This window comes from Camponotus vicinus, unplaced genomic scaffold (assembly GCF_025532165.1).
Source record: "Camponotus vicinus isolate PSW18456_S1 unplaced genomic scaffold, iyCamVici1.0 SCAF_2, whole genome shotgun sequence".
NCBI classification, from domain to species: Eukaryota; Metazoa; Arthropoda; class Insecta; order Hymenoptera; family Formicidae; genus Camponotus; species Camponotus vicinus.
In genome coordinates, this window is record NW_028141956.1 from 12663737 (window position 1) to 12682928 (window position 19192).

Sequence of the window (19192 nt, forward strand, 5' to 3'; positions counted from 1 at the left end):
ATTCGTTTACACTTTTGTTTACACTGAAAATTCGCTTGTAAAAGGCAGGTAACACAATTATTATGTTCCATACGATGCTGATATACATTTACTATATTTATTATGGCAGCATGGTATTGTGTTCTGAAATTTTCGAACACATGATGTACGTTTCTCTTGTGAATATCATTTATATATATTTATATATCGTTGCTTAATTAAAAAAGTCATGAAGAAAATTACTGTTAAAAAAATTTCGTTTAAAATTAGATATAAAAGTTCTATATGATGAAGAAGTTGCAATTATTTCTAGCTAATTTGTACAAAAGTTCAATTACTAATGATATGTACAGTGATTCGCGAAATATAAAAATCAAGAGCAACAGATAAATAAATAAATTAATTAAATTAAATTAATTATGACATGAAGAAGAAAAAGTAGTTATTTAATTTTACTCATCTCTGTATAATTACACATGATCGCGCAATACTGACTGATACCTTCTTGTCTCTACAGTCATATTATAAATCGCATCGTACACATACACACACAATTAAATATAATTAGTAAGTCGCCAAAAATATTTTCATACTGTACAAATAAATTAATAAAACATCGATCTCGTTTTACACTGTCAACGACTAGCCAAACTTTTGGCAGTTTCTCGTATTCGGATGTTACACAGGTATATAGTACTATACCTATATAGTATACGATATTTCGGCCGAGAACTTGACCTATCACGGTGTCACAGCTGTACAATAATGGTAATCTAATCTCATATTAACATTATTATTTATTATTTATTACTTATTATTTATTTATGAGCTTTTTCTTAAAGAATCTATATAAGTTTTACATGCATTCCGCGAAATATTTGTTATAATCCTGCGTATCTATAGCGTTAATTCCCGAGTCTATGTTTAAAGGATATTTTCTTATTTAAAAAATCCCGAGTTGAATGCTTATATTCGACGCGAAAGGAAATTGTAATATTCTTCATTAACAACATGAAGTCTACGAAGGGAAGTCAACTTCTCCTCATTCTTTGGACAAGGTTTTTACTTTACTTACATATATGGAAATCATTTGTCAGAGAAACTCTGTGTTCGAGAGAAGAAGTCTAGGTACGCGTTTCTTTCTTTTTCTCTTTAGACATGAATTATCTAGTGTATAATTATAATTATATAATTGCAATTACATTGGATGTAATTGTTCCGATATCCTCGTGAGAGGTTCTTCATCGAGTTCACTCGAAATTTGATTCCAATGCTCGTCCTCTTCGTCCTCTTCGTCGTGCTTCGAACCTTCCCTAAAAAATAATTAGCATTTTTTATTTATAATAAAAAATATATATAATAAAAATCAGGAAAGTATAAGAAAAAATGTAAAAAATATGTATTGATTTTTTGACAGCTTTAATAAAAATAGATATCTATAATAAAATAATTGTAAGAGATCCTGCAGAAGGCTACTTAAGAAGGTAAAACTCAAATGATCGGAGATCTCGTGTCTTTCAGCAAATAAAATAATTCTACGATTTTTGCTGCAAATTTATATTGTAGATTTAAAATCGAAAATTATGAAAGTAATGTTACTAACTGATATTTATTGGTGGAGGGTAGAAATAAGGATTTCGGGCAATCCTTAAAGTAAGGCCAGCACTCGCCGTGAAATTTCCCGCGATTTTCCGCCTCGACGTATTCCTGGAGGAGATTCGCAAACGGCGATCGACTGGCACTAAAAGCGAATTTGTTGAGATTTTATTCAACACCTTTTTATGTTTAATATAATTTTTATATATGTATAATTATATTATATAATTATACATAATTTATATTTAATTTTTATATGTAATTATAAAATATACTTATATTTTACAGCTAAAATAAAAGCTTAAAATAAAACAAAATTATCTCGCGAAAAATTTACATTTGCAACTAATTGAATTGAATCCGACTTACGTGAAGAACAACTTTAGCATCTCGCCGATCAGGCCAAAGTTGTTGAGATGGTGTCCCTGGACCTCGCAGATCGCCCTCAACAAACACGCTTTTCCATTCATTCCCAAAGTGCTCAGCATATCTTCGGCAGTGCCATAAAGTAAGGCTCGTTCCCCGCCATGGAATGCGTTTTTCGGCACCTCCGCCGTGTCCCGCTTGTGTAATCTACGTTTGATGAAGGCTGCAATAAAGTCCGCCATCATCATGCCGGCCTGTCGGCTCTTTAGCTTCCTGTCAAAGCTAGGCGGCAAGGCGCCATACGGATTTTCGTTGTCCGTCAAGCCCAGCTTGTCAAAGTCGACTGAAAAAGAATTAAATAAATTAATAATAAATTCGCGAATAATTTTACGCGATTTCTGCGAACTTTCTTCACCTCGAATTGCGAATGAGAATCGACATTATAGAATTATTTAATATTTAAATGAATTAAAAAAATAGAAAATGTTTTGATAAACACATTTATAAATATATATAACATTATCCTTTTTCAAATAGATTTTATTTTAACGGAATTTTTATACGAATCTTAATTTATTTTTCAAAAAATAGAGTCTAATGTTTCTCTATTTACAATTTTCGAATTTCTCACAAGAAATAAATTAATTCTCAATGTCAATTAATACTGTAATTATTGATGACGTCGAGTTAAATCATATTTTTCTTATTCTTTTAAGTTAAAACTAAAAAATTCTTCAATGGATCAAATATATAGAATTTCTTCTTTAAATAAATCTTAATTCGACGGAATTTTAATACGAATCTTAATTTAATTTTCAAAGGAAGATCGAAATCTGTGTTCACTCTCTATTTGTATAATATTAAATTTCTCACAGGAAGTAATTAATTTTTAATATCAATTAATATTTAATATGTAATAATTATTTAATATTTAATAATTTTTATTAATTAATTAACATTTAATATTTAATAATTTCAATTAAAACACTGTAATCATTGATGACATCGAATTGAGTCACATGTTCCTCAATCTTTTTCGCTTTTGCCCTGTTTTCCTCTCTAATATTTATGATCGCAAGAGAATCCGATTCGCAAGACCTCGCTCTGTACGAGACCTCGAGAAAAAAAGATCAAGATCAATGTTCCGCGCAGCGGGATGATTAATGGATGGACGAACTCACTCGTGAACGGCAGACTGATGGTCATATTGCTGAGGAAACCGTAAGGTGGATGCCTGACGAAGGGCAACGCCAACGTCGGCGTGATCGTCATGATTGTTCCAGGCGGCAGCGCGATTCGTCCGTCATTCGTGAACCAAAGGACCCTCTTCTGCCTGTGATGCGGCCGTTGGCCGGTGGCCTCGTTCTTCGCGTCCCTTTCGACACCGGACGATTCTTTCAGCAGGACCAGGCCGAGTAGCAGCAAGAGCACTCTTCGCGTCATCTTGTCGTCCGAGCAGCTGCGATCGAAATCAGATCTCGTGAGCGGATTGTCGTATTCGCGGGTATAATTAGCAAATAATTATTAGATTCGTGAGCATCGATCGGCGGAGTAATCAAGATTCCTGCCTTCAAAGGTTTATTTTATTCCTGGATCATTGTTTTTCAAAAAAAGCAATCGATCTAACCACGGAAAATAAAGTTAATAGGTATTTTCACGTCATAGATCGTAGAGCGTGCGGATTAAATTAATGGTCTTATTTACGAATACCCCGTAATTCTGTCGTTCCTTTTAATGGCGCGATGGCGTTTCAAGTAGGCCGCACGACAGATCCCGCGGAATTATTTGCGATAAATTGCAACGCACACGATGCGTGCGTGTATTATACGCATCGCACTCACGAAACTTACGGTACCCGCGTTGGATCTCTCTTTCTCTCTCTCACTGTCTCGAGGTAAAACGTCTCCGCAGGCATCGGGGAGGGAAAAAAATTTTTCCCCGACAGATATCGTCGATGGATTTTGTCGTCATCGGTGTGATTAACATCCTGTTCGCGTGCGAGAAAATTTTCGCCTGATTGATATTCGGGACGAGCGCGTCTGGCCACGAGCTTAGCCAATTCGGTCAATTAGAAATTTAATTTGTGAGTAAGGAGAATAAATTGCTCTTTATCTTTTTTTTTTTTCGAAATAATCGTGCGTTTTTTCGAGCGCGAACCTTTATTCCGTCCAACGTATATCTGAAATCTAAACTTTAATAAAAATTTATTAATTATAATAAAAATAAAAATAATATAATAAAAATTTATTAATTAAATATAAAAAATTATTAATTAAATATAATATTTTTTAAAATTTATTAATTTTAATAAAATTAATTTATTAATTATAATAAAAATAATATAATATAATAATATAATAAAAATATAATAAAAATTTATTAATTAAATATGAAAATTTATTAATTAAATATAATATTTTTTAAATTTATTAATTTATTTATTATGAAGTCACAAACACACGCATTGAAAAAATTCGAGAATAAAGAGCTTAAAAATTTTTATGTTTCACTTTAGATTATCTTTTTATACACATACTTTTATAAGGACATGCAGGGCTAAATCATATCGCCTTAATTATGATAAAAATGCACATCTTCTCTCTTCTCCCCTTTATGTCATAAGATGCGTATGACGTGCACACGTCGTTTCATGTCTTCCTTCTTACGGTTCTGCCAGGTTCAGTAGGCTTTGGCCGATTCCGTACCTTTTTGATCGGTGTAACAGTATATACGAACTGCAAAACCCCCCCCGTGGTTAAAGGGGGAAACCAGGCGACTGGGCTTCGCCCTAGAAAAACGTGATGTTGTTTATCCGTATAGGTACACATATTCTCGTCGTGTATACCGTAGCGTACATACCGTTTGTTTCTCGAATCACGATAATTCTGCGAATGAACCGAGCACAAATATTGATCATGTTAAAATAATTTCCCTCTTGAATTTTTTTACATTATATTGTATTTTATTATATTTATAAAAATTATATATAATAATTATAATTATAATTTATATATATTATAAATATTATTATTTATAAATTATAATTATATAATTATAATTTATATATATTATATATTATATATATTATAAATATTATAAATTATAAATTATAATTATAATTATAATTATCTATAATTCATCTATAATCTATAGTTATAATTATCTATAATAATTATACATAGAATAAAACGATTGCATATATATTGCAAAAATTATAGTATTCTTTTTTTCGACTATTTGTTATTAAGCTATTAATACAATTCTTTCTCAACGCATACGTTTAAATTAAATTACGATATATTGATATATTTATTCATAATAACTGCAACTGGGCGCTTTAACTTACGACCTAAATTTTTGACAGTTTGTGAAGAGGGTCAGCATTCCTTCCACGTATTCATTTTAATACTGATTTTATTATACGCCGATGTAACGCATTTTACAAACTTGCCCCGAAATTTGTCCACATTTAACCCACTTCGTGCCTCGAATATCGTAACAATTCATTATCGAATACGACCGGTATCATTCGAAATGTTTCTCACTTAAAAAAATTATTTTGCAACTACGGTAACAATTTAACTGAGATAGATAAATAACTAATAAATACTGTGGTCGCCCATGTTTTGCACCTAATCAATCTAAATGACAAAGACAGAATTTATATCTGAATTGTTGGTAAAATTCGAAAAGAAAGTTTTTCTGTGACGCCTATCAAAGCTAAATCAAACTTGTTATAAAGTTTGATTGAGAAAAATCATTTTTCACAAAGATCGTTCTAGTATGAAACTAATATTTATCCAACGCAGTGATTAATATTTGGCAGCGGGAAAAAAATCTAAAATTACCAAAAGATATTACACTAGAATTTGCTATAAATGTTACAATCTTTCAGCAAATACAGCGATAAATTTTTCTAGTGATACCTAGAAGTCTACCTACTTCAGCGAAACATTATTTTGACTGTTGTGAGATATTCTCTTAGATTAGAAGATTCAACGGAAATCAACGTAACCGACTTGATTTGATCTAGATCGTCGGCGAACCAGCCCACATCGTCCAACACGACGAGAGTGAAGTTCGGCAGGGGAATGAGGGAAGAAGAAGAAGAAGAGCAGGGGAGAAAAGGTGGGCCGACCGCTAAGTGCATTGCGCGGAATACGAAATGCGATTGACCCGTATATTTTGATATGCACGCGGTGTCGTCCGCGCGAGGAGAACGAACTCGACCGAGACGGCGCCTCTTTATTAAACCATCTGTAATTAGGTCCCGTACCCCTGATATCGACCGCGGTGCGTGTTTTTCGACCAAATACCGTTAGCTTGTAAAATACGGGTCGTTTTTAAGCGGTTCCTCCTCGCCTTTTTAGCGGTTCAAGAGAGACCTCGAATTCGCGAACGGATTCTTTTTTTATTGGACGAAGCGATGAAATTCGCGATTCGTTAGGTATTCAAAGTGGATGTTAAATGTCTCATTATATCATAATATTGGCAATTAATTTATACATTTTTTTCTTTTTAAGCGAAGTTCTTACAATTGCAAAATATTTAGAATGCTAATTTCCTAAGAAATATGCAAAAAGGGAGAAGAGATTTAGTGTTATTATTTAACATTGTAAAATTTTTTATTATATCTTTTTCATATATTCTAAAAGACAATCGATTTATTTTATCGATGCTCATCTCCTGTTAATTTGCGAGGGTTCGATTAAATCTCTTCAATCTAAATCTAATGCCTAAAATCATTTCGCGGTTGAATTGCGTGACGAGCCAATTTCGACGATAAATAACACGTGTTACGGTTGCGCTTCGGAAACACGTTGCACCTGATCTTATATGCACCCATACAGATACACATTTTACATTCCTCCGCATCAAAATATAACGAATTCCTGACCTAGTGCCCGCGCTTAACGGTAGTATCAATGTAACATGCGCATTAAAAAATTGCGCTCTCGATAGGTTTTGCAAAAAAAAAAGAATAAAATTATTTATGTATATTTTAAATCATTCGTTTATCAATTGATATGTATCGAAATCTTATCTCATTCAATTAATAGTCAAATATTAGATTTTGAAATTAATCTTTGATGATTGAATCTTTGAATATTTGATCTGAGAATCGTTAACGGAATAAAAAAAAATGAATCGACGGTTCATTCACGAGTTTCGTCGATTCGTAATTAATATAAAATCACTTGTTTTTGATTGTGACCTCCGAGATTGTCATTCGCGACGAGTGCCAAGAAGCGCCTCGTCAAATAATTAATTTACGAGCGTAGCCAAGTGTGACGAAGAATAATTATCGAGCAATCGTAATCAACTTTCTAATCGTATGCGACACGTGCCAATGTTTTCCCGAGCGAACAATTAAACCGTTGGCGTAATTACTACGAAAAAGAACAGTATTAATAACATCATAAAAAAATAAGATCAAATGAATTTTGATTTTGACTGCTTTCTACAGCACACTTTTAGATGTTAGCAATGATAAAAATTAGATTTTTAGGTGGAAATGTAAGAAACGTAGGCATTTAAATATCGGGACACAGAAAAATTTAAATATTACAATAGATATTGGTATTTTGATTTTCTTTTAAGGGAATAATAATAATTTGAATAAAATTGCGTTATTTTCGCGTAAGTAGCGTAATATAAGATTACACAGATTGCAAACCACTGATTTTGAGAGATTTATTGTGCGTATCGCGATCGCCCCTTCCATGTAATACACATATTTATTTCATAAAACGGTACGCACACGTTCATTAATGTGCGAACACGCACAAGATCGTGCTTCTGTAATCCGAGATTTTCCACATCATAGCGAAAGCGAATGTGACGATTCGCAGACGATCTGCAGCAACCGTCTCATATGCATAAATTATGGCGATCTAGATGTGAATGTAAATGAAGATATAAAATGTGCGTGAAAGCTTTATTAGAATATAATACTTAATTATCGTACACATATACGAGATCGGATCAAGTTTTTTGCTAGAAAAAAAATTGGAATTATAAAATTTGGATATTTTATGATGAAATAAGAAATATTATTAAAAATGATTGATAACTTATCCTTTTTGTCCATTAAAAATGAAGAAAGGCAATTAAATATAAAATATATTTTATATAAATATATGAATTTAATAATACATATCATGTATTTTTAATTAATATAATCTGAGATATATATATAATATTGTAGTATTTTTACATTTTCGTTCAACATCCCAAATTCTTATTTTAAAATTAATTAAGGGCTTTAATTAAATTAAGGTAATCAATCAAATAAAGTTACAAAAGGTGAATTAATTAGACATCGAGCAGAATTAATTGAGGAATCGGAGGGATTGATAGCGGTTTTGCGCACTAATGAGATGATGATTGTTAAAGTCGAGACCATGGCCCGGATATCGCCTCAAGGATCCGACTAATGTAAGTTCATATCTGGGTCTTACATCTTGAAACCTGTCAGATGAGCAAAGTTGAACGGGTAGGAAAATCCGGATTTTCAAAGAAATGCCGACGAGGTCGTGAATGTTGACACGCAATTTTATAATACGAGGTCCTCTGATGTAACGAATGCAAGTACCGTTCGCGCGAGGGGGCGAAGATAAATTCATACTCGTGCCGAAAAATGCGTAATGCATTGACACTTTTATTATATCCATTATTTAGAATAATCGAATCTTAATATCCTTGATATTTATTTCATATTCATTGTCAATTTTCCATCCATCTTGTTTTCAAAAAATTACACAGAAAAAAAATAAGTGTCAAATCAAAACTTATATATTTAAATTAACGCATACATTGTTTCGTATATACGCAACAATCTATAATATCTTCTTAGGGGAATTTAATAATTTTAAATTTCAACAATATTATAGTCTTATTTCAATATTGTAATTGTCATCTCAAGAATATATAATTATTTAATTCTACTTTAAGAAAAGTATAATCTTTGATTTAAAAATGTTATTTTCTGTTTAACATTGTTTCCTTTCCACTCAAGAAAATTAAATCTTAAATCATAAGAATATATTTTTCTTGATTGAACTATATAAAATAGCTTCATTCAGGCAAGCAATTATTCAAGCAATTATATTTTTCTTTAATTAACGCAATGTAATCTCATTTCAAGATTTTCATGTTAAAACTAAAGATATTTTTAAAACAAGAATGTCCTTTTTTCTGTGTAATAAGGATCTTAAATATGAGAATTTCGAGAAATAAAATGTTAATAATGTAAATTGTAAATGAATAAGAGAATCTTGTTTCTTCATTAATATCTCAATCAGATTCCGCCGAAGATTTTAATTCATGCGCTTCGCGATCGCTGCAGCCTCGAAAATAGCAAGTTTGCGTTAGCAACGAGCTGCAAAACCTATGTTTCGCAGAAAGTACAGTGAAAGATCGATTCTTCATGGTGTGTATTTCAAGAAGATATACATTCATTGCGAAAGTATAAATACGCGACCGTTATGCCGCATCCACGCATTCATGTGTATGCTTCTAAATCGATGCTGCGCTCACAGTGTAATCATAAACTCCAGCATATTCCACTACACGTGTCTAACCACGGAAATTAATCCGTTCGCTCACTTCAACAAATCGTAATCCGAGATCCACCTGTCCATTATCGGCTAACAACGCTTTTTCGAGTCGCGACATCGAACGAAAAAAAAAAAAAATCGAATGATGGTACGAAGAAAAAAGTTGAGGGATGCGGAAGAAAAATTTTGATGCTCGATTAAGCTTGACAATCGCCAAGGAAGAAAGGCATTACTTTTTCACTACAATCACGTGTCGCTAACGTCAAATAATCATTCAATGTTGTAGAAATAAAATCGATAAAATATTATACATGTAAGCCTTTATAATAATCCATTTTGTAACCGAAATATTTCATTATTAAAATTTCCATTGATTAAAAGAATTTATATGTTTATATGTTATATATTATATTTTTATATGTTATATGTTATATATTTATATGTTCGATAAGTAGATAAAATTTTATGATAAGGAATTTTAGGAAATTTAAGGAATTTTAAGGAAATAAAAATAAAAAATTAATAATTTAAATTAATAATTTAAAATAAAAAAAATACTTTGTTGTGTCGTTATAGATAGGAAAAAGCAAAAAGAGGGAAAGTCGATTAAATCCGAGATGGCTGTAATTAACAAACTAACGATTAATAAGCTTGTTTTACCTTTATTCACAACAATAGGAGATTTTGCGACGGTGCAGCGGCTCGGATCGACGGCGTATCCGCCGGCCGGTGATATGTAGGGTAAATCTTGATACACACTGATTAACAGAGTTGATTAACAGAGAGCTGTCACACAACGGCTTTGCGCGTCGAAGCAATAGACGCGCAGATGTCCAATTTTTACGCACGCATTGTTCCTCGTCCGTGCCCGAATAAGATGAAGAGTGTCTATCTTACCTGGCCATTGTCGGCCATGAAGAAAGAAAGAGAGAGAAGGAAAAAAAAAGGGAAAAAAGGAATAAAGCGAGCCGATCCAGTTCCCGCACCTTGTTAATGCCCGTTCCGTTTCGTGCCTATCCAGAAAACGAACAAATGGACGGATATCGAGATATCGAACGCTGTTTCCCGCGATTCGCACACATGATGATGTAATCTGTCATCGCACAGATGATCCAGTCGCCGCATGGATCTTATCCGCGGCGCTTCATCCCGTGTGTTGCTTGGCCTTTATGCTCCAAATCAATTGAATACAGTGGCACGATTAATTACTTTGTGGAAAGGGGGATGGAGACTCGTCCTAATCCCTTCGTCCGAACAAATGTCATCGATCTTTGGCGCAAATCGAGATTGAGTCGCCGAGTATCCTTCACGTTTATTAATATAAATCTATCTGTATTAATCTTGATGGGCTTCTCGAAGCGCTGTACATCGCCTTTTCTATCCTTGATGTTTCATCCGCGGATTTTACGTCAGTCTTGCTGGAGCACCACATGAACTCGCACTTTGTAGAGACTTGGACTTTATTGTTGTATCGATTCGCGGATATTCTGAATATCTCTTCCGCAATACATTCTATCAGTCCGAATATTTATTTCGCGGTTTTTAACTCGTCTCAGCTTTTCGACTTGGAGCACGCCTCGCGATGCATCAAACGGCCGTAGCGCGCCGGATTCGGTTGCGTGCGCACCGAAGCGAAGGTAGTTGTGTCAGTGGCTCGCGCGCCGACTTTTTCAGACTGATCGCGATTTCGCGATCGCGCCTTCTCTTCTCCGGCTCTGGCGCGAACGCGTGTGGTGTGTGTCTCCCCTACCTCGGTTTAAGCTTCCTCTTCTCCCCCCAATATGCGACCTTGGGCTGTGTGCTCGATTAATTGATATTTATTTGTTAATATTTCATAACGATTTATTATTTTTATCTTGGAAATAAATTTATATTATTTATCATTATTATATTGATATTTGATATTTATTTGTTAATATTTAATAACGATTTATTATTTTTATATCGGTATCTCTCTCAGAGGTAGACTTATATTATTATTTACATATTATATAAAAAATAATTTAAATCTACCTCCGAGATATCGATATAAAAATAATAAATCATTATTAAATAACAAATAAGTATTAAATATCAATGTAATGATATCGATATAAAATATGAATATAATAATATCAATGATAATATTAAATATCAATAATAGTTATAATTATTATTACAATTTATACATATTACGTTACATGTATATTATTTACATTAAAAAGGCCAAAAGATGTCTTAAAGACGTCTAGAGGACCTTAAGACGTCTTTAAGTCGTCTTTTAGATGTCTTTTGGACATGTGTGCTGTCTGGGTATTATTGTATATATATTTTTTATGTTCGTTTCTTGAGTTATATTTGTACTTTTATCTCCCTCTCTCTCACGAAGAAGAAGATGTGATACTTGAAGCTTGATAAAATCTAAATAAACATGATAACCTTTCCTCTCCCTTTTCCATAGTTCTCGAAGGAACCATTTCATTGTTCGAAAATACAGTTGGCCCAATCTTCTTGAACATATCTTGTCTTTCCTAAGGAAAAATGAAAGAGAAGTGAATTAAAATTCATATATACGTTATATTGAGAAGATGTGGTGACAATAAAAAGTAGTCTCGAAACAAGGTATATATCAAAATTGAAATAGATTAATTAATTAAAATAGAACATTGATTTAATGGATACACATATTCTCTAAATTTTCTTCAAATTAAATAAATTTTTATAAATTTAATTTAAATATAACAAAAGCTATTAAAATATTGAAATATCTCGATGAAAGAGTTTTTTTATAAGTAAGATGAATATTAAATGTAATAAAGTAATTCAATCAGACGAGCTCAATCTTTTGTCTCTCTCATCGTATCACGTTTTTGACAGGACACACTTGCTCGCCTTCGTAAAGGAAAAAATTTCTTCAAAGTAAAGACTTATTGTGACGTATCGCGCAAACCCGCTTCGGGGAAAAGAGGGAAAAAGAAGCGAGTTCTTCTCTCCCTCTCTCCCACCCCCGTTGCCGTTCTGGATCTAAATACAAGATTGATATTAAGAACGAAGAGACGCACGCGGAAAAGGAAGACGGGTGTTACGCAAATGAAGGAGCTAGCCGGCCGAAGAATGAAAAAAGGGGAAAATCGAGGTACGTCTACGCGAAGATAGCGGTATACAGACGTCGCTGTGAAGACGAGAAAAAGGGGGTTAAACAGGGAAAGGTGGTTACGGTCGTAGAGCATCATAATGAGATTACCGTTAACAATAACGAAAACGATAGGAATAAGAACAAGGATAGACAGCGAATCACCTCCTCCCCCATCTTTTAATTTCAACAATTTTTTTTCTTCCTCCTATCATACATATATAACGCATTCATTTTTTTTATATCGAAAGCTTGATAAAATTTATATCTCTTAAATTTAATATTTTTCATGCGAACTATGTATTAGATCCTAAATAATTATTTTTCTTCCTTTTTTTGTATAATGCACTTAAAATTTTTATAATATCGAGAACTTGACAAAATTTATATCTTCTGAAATTTAATATTTTTCGTGTGCATTTATTATGTATAATGCATTCAATTTTTTTATAATACTGGAAACTTGATAAAATTTATATCTCTCAAATTTGATATTTTTCATGCGAACTATGCATTAGGTCCTAAATAATTTTTTTTTTCTTTTGTATAATGCATTTAAAATTTTTATAATATCGAAAACTTGATAAAATTTATATCTTCTGAAATTTAATATTTTTCGTGTGCATTGTTAGGACCTAAATAATTATCTTGTAATAATAATCATAAATCGTTCAAACTCGATCTTATAAATATTAATGCTTAGAGGGTGTCGAGCGAAAAGAAAAAACGCGAGGAGAATTTAAAAGGTTTTCAACATATTTTATTAGACTTGTCTGTGGAACGAACAAGGTTTTTCTCATAATACGATAATACTAAATCTAAATGAAATCTTCGAAGGCTCGCGCGATCCTCGCACGCTGAATCTCTCCGCCGAAAGAAATTCTTTACATTATTTTTTCTCTCGACGAAGGAACGAGAAGAGCTCGTCGGATACGCGTGTCAGGATACGCGCGAGTCCCTCTTTCATAACAAATCGCATAATTTGAACAAATTGTCACGTACGAAGATACGATCGAAATGGGAAGGAGAGAAAAAGAAAACAACGTGTGCGTATAACAATTATACGCAATTAGTCGTAACGTATCGCGCTTTAAACATAATTAATCTTATATAAATCAATATATATATATATATCTACCTATAGGACCTTACGATACCTGTACGATCTACAATAAGTCGATAATATGGCACTTACTATATAGTTTAAGGTGTTTGCGTGTGTCTGTGTGTAAGAGCCTTAAAATCGCGGTACATGATAACCGATTATTAGTTATTGTCTAAGTAATAGAGCGATATGCTTATCGGCGCGGAGAGTGAAACTGCTCGCACGCGGCTGTAACAGGTTCGTGCAGCTGATAAATACCGGATATCTGTGTCCCTGTACATATATATATGTACGCGTGTGATGTCGGTCCATCTTCTACATCAAAGTCGGTTAACGCCGCGCGATCCTGTATACATGTACGTATGAGTGTGTGCGTGTGTATCTGTGTGCCTGGATAACGGACGGAATTGTGCACAATCCTCGTCCCGCCTCATTTCATTTCGTGTATAAAAACATCGAAATATAAGATCTTGTACGATATATATTGCCTCGTCGCGCGATATAAGGGCGCAGATATTCGCCGATTCGATTATCTTCCGCCCCGAGCGATCGGAATCCCAAGTCCCCCTTCTCGCTATCGTGCTTATATCGAATTCGGTTGGATACATATCCAATAAAATTCACCGTTAACGCAATCCGATAACAATCGCTTTTGAAAGGAGTAAAATCTCTTGATTGATCGATAATGATTTAACCCGCTTCTCTCTCGAAAATCTCGAAGAACCGTCAACAATTCTTAATTTAATTTAATTTAACCTGGATTAATTGTCTCGAGAGGAGCGAGTTAGATCAAAGTTCCCGTCATCACAATATTACACATATTTTCGAGAATATATATAAAAGATTTATATTCATGATCTGATTTCTCTCTTCGTTGCGCGAAGAATTTTCGTGACCGATAGACCGCGTAGAGATTATAATCGAACACACGATAAGTACCTCTTGTTCTGCCGAAAGAGAGTGATTTTATTCTATTCCCGAGATATATCTCGTCTTAACGAGGGTGAGCAAGATTATACGATCGTATAATAACACTATAGGAAGCTCCGTTCGCCGTCAACTCGAATGGCAGATTAAGATACGATATTCTTGGCGAATTGTCGTTGTTGTACGTAATGGTCGTAGCTCTATAAGCTAAGAAAGACGTCCCTCTCGCGAGTCGAGAGACGTCCCGGTAAAAAGGCACACTTAATTCTAGGTCGTTAAGTTTTGTACGATAGTAACTGCCGAATCTCTCGAGTTTCCAACGATTCACCAAATCCTGCACGCATTCGATATACGAAAGATATGATCGACAACAACGCTCTAAAAGAAAAAAAATAAGGTCGAATAGGGGTCGAGATTTAGACACTTGGCTATGGCTCTATGGCAGTATGGTTGTTCCGTTGTAAAAGTACGGTGATTCACAATAATCTAGAGTGCCTCCCTCGCGAACTTAACATCTACGACAGGTCCTTTACGATTGAGTTTGGAATCCTCAGCAAAAATGTCGCGAGACGATTTATGTGTCATTCAAATCGGATTTCTCGAAAATTAAGCTTCAGAAAGAACATTATATACACAGTATTATAATTCTTCTCATTTAGATTTTGATTATTTTATTTAGAATTTTTTATCTAGAAAGACACAATGCTGAAAATTTGAAGTGTAAAGCTTTGAATTTCATAAAAAATAAGATTTCATTAAAAATTTAATATTTGATATTTTTAAAGATTGATTACATATTAAAGAGATATAAATTATGTTTTTCTTAGATAAAGTTCATTTTATGATATATTGATATATATTAATAAAATATTAATATATATTAATAAATATATTAATAAAATGTTATCAGAAATATTATTTAATATAATCGGAAATTATTAAATAATTTTATAAAAATACATATAATGGTTAATTTATATTTAGTAATATATTTACTCCATAGATCTGGAAAATTAATTATAAGTATATAAGTGCAATAGTAGAAAACTGACGATAAATTACAATTTTTTCTGCGATATTTTTGCTAAGGAAATTTCCACTTAAGATTCAATTTTAGATTCGCCTAGAAATTCGATCTTTTTCGGGCACTCTGCATAATTTTTGCACTAATACTGGGCGTTTAGCGCACCATTCAGATTGTTAACATCAAAACGATAAGATTAATTACAATCACTCTAATCTTAATTCACAACCGAATCGGCTCGTCGGCTCTTTTTGAAAATAAAATTAGAAAGAAGAAAAGAGAAAAATTACACAAAGGATGAATAAACAAAACATTTAAAAGTACAAGTGAAGCCGACTGCTTGTTATTTTCGTTAAAATAATAGAGGAGAGTAGGAAAAAGGAAAAAAATAATAAAAAAAAAACAACGAAAAAAAAATACACGTGCGCTGGTCTCGCGAAGACGAGAAAGGAATAATCCATACGTTCTCGATATTTATGTCTTCAGGTCAACATTAAGAAAAAGCTGCTCCAAATAAAAAATAGTCCGGATGTTGAAAATGGAATTCTCTATACCATTTTATCAAGATTAGGTAAATAGCATTATCTAGTAATTTGCATAATCTAGTAATTTAATTACGTATATAACGAGGAAATACGCGGAAGATTCCGTGTTTCCGCGTAAATATTTCTTGCATTGTCGTGCGATATTGACATCATATTATATATCTCGCTATCGTTTCTTTCTACCTCGCTTCCCCTTCCCTTTGGGAATTCTGTTATTTGCCAAAATTCTCAGTTCATTCTCCTCTCTCTCTCTCTTTCTCTCTTTCTTCGTATAATTTTTTTCGCCGCTAGTAGAAATTATCTTTATCACTGTAACAACAAGTAGTATCAAGAGTGTCGTATTAAAAAATAAATTTCAATCGTATATTAACAACATTATCCATGAACATTCATCTTCTGTACATGCCTCCCTAGTGGGATGGCTACTCCTGTTAATTCGCGAATATACGTAACTCCCATACGCCGACCTGGATACAGCTTTTCCAGGCGAATACGCTTATTTACTTTGTAACATTTATACAAAAATTGCAACGTCATTCTGTCACAACTTCGGGGAGCGATGAGCGCACAATTTAATTATTAATAATTAAAAATAAGAGTCTTTGGTTTTTTGCACACTTCTCCTTAAAATTTCAGCTTATGTCTCGTTAACGCACATCGCTGTCTACACAATATATATACATGTACAAAGGCAAAGCTTTGTCTTTTCACCATTATTTCCTTCAATTTATTATTCTTTCATCGACGCGTCTCGAAACAATACGATACGAGGAGCTTCTTATCGATCTTGAAAACGTGATTGTGCAAAAATGCATTATACTGGCACTTAATTTTTTTTATGCTCGAACTAATTTTGATTTAGAATGCATGTTCCAACACGTATACAACACGAGATAAATGCGAAACGCGAGGATGATAGAAAATATTTAAGATTCTTTCTTTCTGAAAGTGTTAATGAAATTCAGAAATGACTTAGAATGCAGTAGGACGAAAAGCTCAAAATAACCGAAAAGCTTCATTAAAATTTCATCGGAAAGAAGTCGAAATCAGTAAATGATTGAATACGAGAGATCACGCGTCTCGATTGATAGAATTATACAAATGTTAATGTTCGTTACACTGTAAACTATCTTGTCAATTGTACTGTCAAAAAGATTCGCTCTCGCTACTTCAGTAAAGTGGACCGATCGATCTACTCTATATATGTGCGCTATCAGTAATTAGCATCTCGCAGTCTTTCGGGGTTTGCGCTGTTTTCTTGTTGTTTCGTCGTAAGTCTGTAACAGCTTGCGTATATACTACGGAAGTAAAGATATAATGTATAATGTACTTCGAAACTTGCGATACATATACATGTATTTTTATGTCGACATAAAAATCGGAGTTAAAACAAAAGATTATCGTGAGCAGAGGAACACTATTACTAGAAACAATATAGTCTCGATGCCGCGTAGATCATTTTTATTTATCTCTATTCAGCTAACTAACGACCACGTACTTCTCGAAGAGCGAATATAACTTTTGTACTTGTGCGGTTACTTTTTTGTTCTTTTATCGTTTTTTTTCTCTAATAGCATGCTTATACATATTATTCAGACTTGTTTCTCTTAATTAAGGCAGAGTTTCGTGATGCTCGGGCTAAGCACTTTGGCACTCGCTGGTTTCGGTTAAGTTGATAAATCCCCTTTACGTCCGCATTACGTATACGCACGCATTACACGTATTTGTCCGATGTTTTTTCCGACTTAAACGCAAAAGGGAATTTTCTTCCTTTTCGTAATTTATAATAAGATCAGGTAATGTAACGGTATGGACTAAACGCGTCGTTATGTATAGCTTCAGGAACGAAGAACGGAGAGAAAACCGCACTCGTCGTCAACACATCATCGTTATTAGCTATTCGACTAATCCAAGAATTAAAAATATAACGCTAGTTTAAAAACTTAAAACGCAACACACGATATAAAAATCCAACGGGCGAATTTTGCCGTCATTTTGGTATTATGGGCAAACGCGAAGAACATCGATTGCCGAGCGATTAACAATTTATTTATTTATATAAAGTCTAACATTTTTTTTTAGAATTTTTGTCTTTTGTGTTTTTTTTCTTTTTTTTTAATTTTTTATGGACAACGAAAGAAAAGTTAAAAATTTAATTTAATTTTTCCCTCGACGCATTTTGTCGTCATCCAATGCGCGAGGGACGTCATCCTTGCTCTTCGTTGTCCTTGTCACTGGCTACAGTGGAAGCCTCCCGTCCTATTCACTTAGGAATCAACTGATGACGGTCGCTGCCTTGGAGGCTCGTACGGACTGGCTACGGCAATCTCCACGAGCATCCTGAAGGAATCCCCGTTGTCCTGGTGAGCGAAGGCGTTCTCAAGAGTCCGCGGCGGCAGACCACGATAATGGACCTCGATCTGCTGCTGCTGCTGAACACCAGGCGTTGCTGACAGGTGCTCTCGAGGGGCGCTCCAGTACCCAGCGGGTTCGCCGGTGGAGTTGTCGTGGGAACTCTCGGAATTGTTGTCATCCCTGTACAAAAAAGTTGCCATGTTTAATTCACTAATTTTTGAAACATCCATGTCTACGTTATTCATAGCGCCAGAATACATGATGCACGCGCAAGAGACAGGTATTTGAATCATCGTAAAAGTGCGTTAAAAACGTGATTGATTCTTTGATATATTCTTATGTATCTCTGGGTGTATTTGGTTTACTTTGATTTTAATCAATTTTTTGTAGTTTATTTGTATTTTTAATTATTTCGCGAAGGTCTTGAAAATTCGCGGAAGAGACAGGTATTTGAATCACCGTAAAAGTATGTTAAATGAAAAGCGTGATTAAGTCTTTTACATATTCTTATGTATCTCTGGGTGTATTTGATTTTAATCATTTATATTTTGATTTTAATCATTTTTTTTTGTAGTTTATTTGTATTTTTAATTATTTCGCGAATGCGAAGGTCTTGAAAATTCG

At 33.6% G+C, this 19192-nt stretch overlaps 2 protein-coding genes across 12 annotated transcripts in view; both read right to left on the reverse strand.

Annotated features, from left to right (window-relative positions):
- LOC145966926 (uncharacterized) lies at window positions 1-11301 on the reverse strand. 5 transcript variants are annotated; one of them, XM_083091353.1, is made up of 8 exons: window positions 10161-11301; window positions 4801-4826; window positions 4478-4729; window positions 3792-4132; window positions 3123-3400; window positions 1945-2284; window positions 1583-1720; window positions 1-1292 (listed from the first exon to the last, which is right to left on the reverse strand). In XM_083091353.1, the coding sequence occupies exons 4-8, from the start codon at window positions 3854-3856 to the stop codon at window positions 1178-1180; spliced, it is 936 nt and encodes a 311-aa protein (XP_082947479.1). In that variant the 5' UTR covers window positions 3857-4132; window positions 4478-4729; window positions 4801-4826; window positions 10161-11301; the 3' UTR covers window positions 1-1177. The 5 variants fall into 5 exon arrangements, with proteins under 5 accessions (XP_082947479.1, XP_082947478.1, XP_082947482.1 ...); XM_083091352.1 differs by lacking the exon at window positions 4801-4826; XM_083091356.1 differs by lacking the exons at window positions 3792-4132; window positions 4801-4826.
- A 4959-nt stretch (window positions 11302-16260) lies between these two features.
- The window catches only part of LOC145967467 (uncharacterized), a 48010-nt gene continuing 45078 nt past the window's right edge, over window positions 16261-19192 (reverse strand). For all 7 annotated transcript variants that reach the window (XM_083092388.1, XM_083092387.1, XM_083092386.1 and 4 more), the window contains one exon: window positions 16261-18748. In XM_083092388.1, coding sequence (XP_082948514.1) covers window positions 18481-18748 — 268 coding nt within the window. In that variant the 3' untranslated portion in view covers window positions 16261-18480. The remainder of the gene's footprint in view (window positions 18749-19192) is intronic.

What these genes read in the sequence shown, in the direction of transcription:
- LOC145966926 (XM_083091352.1), bottom strand. Translation starts at nt 3,856, where the DNA reads ATGCCTGCGGAGACGTTTTACCTCGAGACAGTGAGAGAGAGAAAGAGA. An exon ending in ATGCTAAAGTTGTTCTTCAC is followed by an intron (nt 1,721 to 1,944) that starts GTAAGTCGGATT and finishes ATTCGCTTTTAG; the next exon opens with TGCCAGTCGATCGCCGTTTG. An exon ending in CCCTCCACCAATAAATATCA is followed by an intron (nt 1,293 to 1,582) that starts GTTAGTAACATT and finishes ATTATTTTTTAG; the next exon opens with GGAAGGTTCGAAGCACGACG.